Raw genomic sequence first — 6,023 nt, 5'->3', positions numbered from 1 at the left:
TAGTGGAAAGCCTTCCCAGAAGAGTGGAGGCTGTTGTAGCAGCAAAGGTGGGACCAACTCCATATTAATACCCATGATTTTAGAATGAGATGTTTAAGCTGGTGTCCACATACATTTGGTAATGTAGTGTATATTCCACTTTCTTGTTTTTTTCCTTGTCTGCCATCTTCTTCTTCTGTTACGTTTGCAATTATCTCCAGTACTTCAATTTGACTGCTGTCATCGCGAATCCCCATGGACCTGCTTCAACCTAACTAACCGGGTTCAGCTTATCAACCAGCTAATTATTAGAATCAGGTGTGCTACATTAGGGTTGGAGTGAAAACTACAGGACGCTAGCTCTCCAGGAACAGGGTTGGAGTGAAAACTGCAGGACGCTAGCTCTCCAGCAACAGGGTTGGAGTTAAAACCTACAGGAGGGTAGCTCTCCAGGAACAGGGTTGGAGTGAAAACCTACAGGAGGGTAGCTCTCCAGGAACAGGGTTGGAGTTAAAACCTACAGGATGGTAGCTCTCCAGGAACAGGGTTGGAGTTAAAACCTAATTGAGGGTAGCTCTCCAGGAACAGGGTTGGAGTTAAAACCTACAGGAGGGTAGCTCTCCAGGAACAGGGTTGGAGTTAAAACCTAATTGAGGGTAGCTCTCCAGGAACAGGGTTGGAGTTCAAACCTACAGGAGGGTAGCTCTCCAGGAACAGGGTTGGAGTTAAAACCTACAGGATGGTAGCTCTCCAGGAACAGGGTTGGAGTTAAAACCTACAGGAGGGTAGCTCTCCAGGAACAGGGTTGGAGTTAAAACCTACAGGAGGGTAGCTCTCCAGGAACAGTGTTGGAGTTAAAACCTACAGGAGGGTAGCTCTCCAGGAACAGGGTTGGAGTTAAAACCTACAGGATGGTAGCTCTCCAGGAACAGGGTTGGAGTTAAAACCTACAGGAGGGTAGCTCTCCAGGAACAGGGTTGGAGTTAAAACCTACAGGAGGGTAGCTCTCCAGGAACAGGGTTGGAGTTAAAACCTACAGGATGGTAGCTCTCCATGAACAGGGTTGGAGTTAAAACCTACAGGAGGGTAGCTCTCCAGGAACAGGGTTGGAGAGCCCTGTTCTACATCATCAATTTTTTTGATGTTGTTGTTTTCCTACAGACTATTGGAGGCTGGTGGGTGGAATTATACAAGGACAAGCTCATTATAATGGCTTGAATGACATGGAACGGTAACAAACACATCAAACATATGGAAACAACATGTTTAACTCCGTTCCATTTATTCCATTTCAGCCATTACAATGAGCCCATCCTCCTGTAGCTTCTCCCACCAGCCTCCACTGCTACAGACATTGTCAGTGCTGGGATGCATTTTAAAACATTAAACTTTCCACCACTCCCCCAGGGGTAAATTTGTGTTAAATTCGTGTAGCTTGGTGTTTGGTGAGCAAATTAAACATGACATTTTTTTTATTTCAGACGATTGAATCACCAGAGCCTCAATGTTTGCCGGAGGAATGAAGACATCCAAGGACTAAAATTAACTCTGACTATTTCTAATTTGTCTTTCTCTTTAGCCTTTAGTCCCTCTGAAGGATAATACATTGACATCGTTTGGGATTATAGCACGGCATGGTATGACATTTTTATGTTCTTACGGTGGTAGTGACTTCTAGTCTGACTGTCAAAGATACAGCATTTTACCCAGACTCCCGATGTGGCACAGAGACCAATGTCATACACATCAGCAGTTGGCAAATTCTTACAGAAGTATAGCATGCAATGCCATCTGGGGTCTTCTTCAATAGCCAAGCGCTGGTTCGAGTCTGTATAATTTCTTTGCTATTTTAATCAAATCAACTTGTTGTCACATGCGCCGAATACAAGTGTAGACTTTACAGTGAAATGCTTACTCACAAGCCGTTAACCAACAGTGCAGTTCAAGACTTACAGTCTCTGCGGATCTTATTGATGCTGCATGCTTTCTGGCAGCGGTCCAGCTGTTCCTTGACTCCGTGGATCAGAACCGGATCCATGTCCCGTGATCACACACTGCACATCCTCTTTGGCACCAGCAGAGAGCCCAGAGCATCCAGACCATCTGGCAGGAATAGCGGACTTTAACCAGAGCAATTAGGGAATCACGCCTACTGCCACCTGCTCTAAATGTATACTCTGTATGATGTGCACATGTGAATATAATGTCAAGTCTAGTAGTACGTCATATGAATAAATAAAATAGCCTAACTGTTTAGGGGGGGGAGTAAAACAATGGAAAAATAACATTTGCACATACAGTACAAATATTTGTTATGCAAAGTCTCCTATGACAACTAAAACATTTGCTGCTGAGAATCACAGACAGATGTTACACACATTGAAGCAGAGGTTGATGTGGCTGTAATGTTCTGTTAATACACAAACTAAGTTGTCTGTCTACAGTGGAAATGTGTTTACAGAAATGTGACTAACTCAGAACTGTTTCGATTTATTTTGCAGATTAAAAAAATATATATCATCACAAATAACACCCGAGTGCACCACGGGTATGAAAAACTAAACCTTCTGTCTATCATTGGCATCGCAGGAAGTCCAATGTTTGTTGAGCACCATAGTGCTGCTTTGGAGCACAGGTGATGGGTGGCTGAGCACAGCAGCAGCCCTGCTTGGAGGGTCTAGCCTAAAGCCTCTCTCAGTGACAGGATGACTATGCCAGAGAGCACTACAGTTTTCTTTAATCTGAGCTTCCCTGTGGAGTGGAATCAGTCTGACTCCAGACCGGAGACCCCTGACAAGGAGAAGAACTGGCCTGCTCTGCTCATCTTAATGGTCATCTTCTTCACTGTGGTGGGCAACATCCTGCTCATTCTAGCTGTGTCTCTGGAGAGGAAGCTGCAGAATGCCACCAGCTTCTTCCTGCGCTCCCTTGCTGTGGCAGACATGCTTGTGGGTTTTCTCGTCATGCCGGTCTCACTGATCAACATTCTCTATGGTAGGTAGGTAGGTGGTAGGTTGAGCTCTTTTAGCAAAGCAGTGCTTGTTTACCCTCTGAATAATGATCTATTGAAAGCAGCTAGGGAAACGAGGCTTTACTGTGAGGTGATTTTCGAGTGGATGAGGAAGACGGTGAGGAAAAAGATCCTGTTTAACATGTTATGGCATGTCTATCGGAGCAAACAAATCAGCCTTTTATGTCTGTTAATTGGTACAATTGGTCAAGACCCTTAGACCAGGATAAAGGAACAGTTCATGTTTACCACGACCAAATGAAGATCATCTGAGTAGACAGAAACACATTCTAATGTGAGATTACCCCGTTCCCACACAATACCCATATCTCAGTAAGCCCCATTACTTTGAGTGGCATTGAAGAGTTTGTTTATCTTAGATCAAATGGGTTTGTGTGCAAATGTGCAACGGCCAGATAAACTCTTTCCTCATAAACGTTCATTATTTTCATGTCATTAAGGATTAAATGCTTTGATCGGTTACATCATTACATGATTTTTCTAGTTACATCATAGCAGTCTATTTGATGATATATGAGACTGAAAAATGACCTTGGATTTGTTTGTATGGTCACAAAGCAGGTGTAAAGATTTGATAATGAAATATCAGTAATTGTTAGTGAACTGTGTCTGTCCATCCCTCAGACTACGTGTGGCCCTTCCCCAGACCCCTCTGTCCCGTCTGGATCTACCTAGATGTGCTGTTCTCCACAGCATCCATCATGCACCTGTGCGCCATCTCACTGGACCGCTATGTGGGCATCTGTAACCCCATCCAACATAGCCGCTCCAACACCCTCTCCAAGGCCAAGGCTAAGATCGCCCTCGTCTGGACCATCTCCATAGGTGAGTTCATGCTGACGTAGTTGTTGTAAATCAGGAGGGGGGAAAACGATTGAACAAGAGATCTAGCTAAATAATTTCCTCCTACTGTGTTGTCTGTGTGTCTGGAGAGATAGTGAGTTACTATGTGACATTCTTTCTGTTTTGCCTTTTTGAAGAAAAAAACATCCGTTTTTTTTCTACAGTCTGTCAGAAAGCCAAACGGACCCTTTTTCTCTGACCTCTCCTGGGGCTCTCTGACATCTTCACGCTGAGAGATGCTCTAAACAGAGACGACAGGACCATCCATTATGGTCTCATGGCTCAAGGCTTTTTTGGTTTCACAGAAATCGGACAGCCAGTCAACCTGTTAGCTTGTTGACTTCATCTAAAAACCTCAATCCACTTTCTCTGCCCTCATGTGCTTCCTTGAATCAACCTGCTGGTTGTTTAATCATTATGATTCCCTCTTCTAATAATAGAATGTTTTTGAGATAGATGTAGCCATGTTTGTGCATTGGTTTAAATATGACAATAATAAGTGATATTAATTGTCCTGTGATCTCCATGTCCATCTCTCTCTCTCTTTGACAGTGATCTCCATGTCCATCTCTCTCTCTCTCTCTCTGACAGTGATCTCCACACCCATCCCTGTGATTGGCCTGTATGACGAGGGGAAGGTGTTTGTCAACGGGACCTGTGTACTGAACGAGCACAGCTTCGTCCTGATTGGCTCCTTCGTAGCCTTCTTTGTCCCTCTGGTCATCATGGTGGTCAGCTACTGTTTGACTGTGCGTGTTCTGCAGCACCAAGCTTCTGACTTCCTGCATGGAGGCCAGGCTTCAATCAACCAGCCGGCCCTACTCAGAATCACCCCAAGGTCCCCTGCAGGGGACAGTCTCCGTCTCCTCAAACAGGACCCTGCCCCTAAGGCCTTGCCAGCTGTTGGTTCCTCCGACGTTTCCGTCTCTCAAGCCTCCCTTCAACCCATCTCTCCAACAGGGAGACAGGAGCCAGGGGGAGCTGGCATGGCTCAATCAATCAAAAATGAGAGGAGAGCCTCCATGGTCCTGGGTGTGGTGTTTTTCCTCTTCCTGATGATGTGGTGTCCATTCTTCATCACCAATGTGCTGAGCGTGTTGTGTGAGGACTCGATAATAAGCCTGTGCAATAAGCCCGTGTTGGCAGTGCTCCTAAAGGTCTTTGTTTGGGTGGGATATGTCTCCTCTGGTGTCAACCCACTGGTCTACACTCTATTCAACAGGACCTACAGACAGGCCTTCCACCGCTACCTACAGTGTATCTACCACAGCCCGCCAGCCAAGAGCACCAAGAATATTTCTGTTAATACCGTCACGCCTATTCTATGCAGTAAAGATGCCAACGACTGTAGCTGTAACAGCCACAATGGGTATAAAGGTGAAATGAAAGGAAGAATGGGGTTGGATAGAGAGGGTACAGGGTCTGGGATGCTTGAGAAGTTGGCCAGTGTCTGTCCCACCACCGCTGAGGAAGTCAGCTGTGTCTGAACTGGCTGGCTGACCTACTGTATTTCCCCTCCAGGCTCTCTACATACAAAACATTGTTGTGACACAACTGTTGCTTCATGTCACTGCCTGGATTCTCCAGCTCATCTTCTTGTTCAAACACAGGAGATGTACTGGATTCTCCAGCTCCACTTCCTGTTAAAACACAGGAGATGTACTGGAATCTCCAGCTCCACTTCCTGTTAAAACGCAGGAGATGTACTGAATTCTCAATCTCCACTTCCTGTTCAAACGCAGGAGATGTACTGGATTCTCAATCTTCACTTCCTGTTCAAACACAGGAGATGTACTGGATTCTCCATCTCCACTTCCTGTTCAAACACAGGAGATGTACTCAATGTCTCCCTGTTGCTTGGACCTGTAAACATGACTCAATGAGATATGAAATAGTGTTAAGTCTGCAGAATTGATACTGTACGTGTCAGACATGAATTACAGCTAGTGAGTAATATGTGTGTAGTCAGTGTGGTTATTGTAATGAAAATGTCCATTAACTGCACTACTAGTAAATCAAAAGGTGTTTGCATCTCTCACAACAGGGCTTTTGAGGGTCATTTACAGGAAAACCACTTGCTATATCTCTCTGTAATCCTGGAGCCACAGCGCCACCTAATGGAAATATACTGTACAATACATAAACATTTCATTTCTTACTACAAGTTATT

The 6,023-nt window shown here is 44.9% G+C and overlaps 1 protein-coding gene across 1 annotated transcript; it reads left to right on the top strand.

Annotated features, from left to right (window-relative positions):
- The first annotated feature begins 1,018 nt into the window (after positions 1 to 1,018).
- Positions 1,019 to 5,809, top strand: LOC109873643 (5-hydroxytryptamine receptor 2A). Its single transcript, XM_020465284.2, has 3 exons — positions 1,019 to 2,973; positions 3,635 to 3,835; positions 4,445 to 5,809. The coding sequence occupies exons 1-3, from the start codon at positions 2,685 to 2,687 to the stop codon at positions 5,338 to 5,340; spliced, it is 1,386 nt and encodes a 461-aa protein (XP_020320873.1). The 5' UTR covers positions 1,019 to 2,684; the 3' UTR covers positions 5,341 to 5,809.
- Positions 5,810 to 6,023: the final 214 nt, after the last annotated feature.

This window comes from Oncorhynchus kisutch, linkage group LG29 (genome assembly GCF_002021735.2).
Source record: "Oncorhynchus kisutch isolate 150728-3 linkage group LG29, Okis_V2, whole genome shotgun sequence".
Lineage (NCBI taxonomy): Eukaryota > Metazoa > Chordata > Actinopteri > Salmoniformes > Salmonidae > Oncorhynchus > Oncorhynchus kisutch.
The sequence above is the reverse complement of the archived record's forward strand: the minus strand, read 5'-3'. Positions and strand labels throughout refer to the sequence as shown.

Coding starts and splice junctions, on each gene's coding strand:
- LOC109873643 (XM_020465284.2), top strand. CDS start 2,685: ATGACTATGCCAGAGAGCACTACAGTTTTCTTTAATCTGAGCTTCCCT. Junction 2,974..3,634: donor ACTGATCAACATTCTCTATG/GTAGGTAGGTAG, acceptor TCCATCCCTCAG/ACTACGTGTGGCCCTTCCCC. Junction 3,836..4,444: donor CGTCTGGACCATCTCCATAG/GTGAGTTCATGC, acceptor TCTCTCTGACAG/TGATCTCCACACCCATCCCT.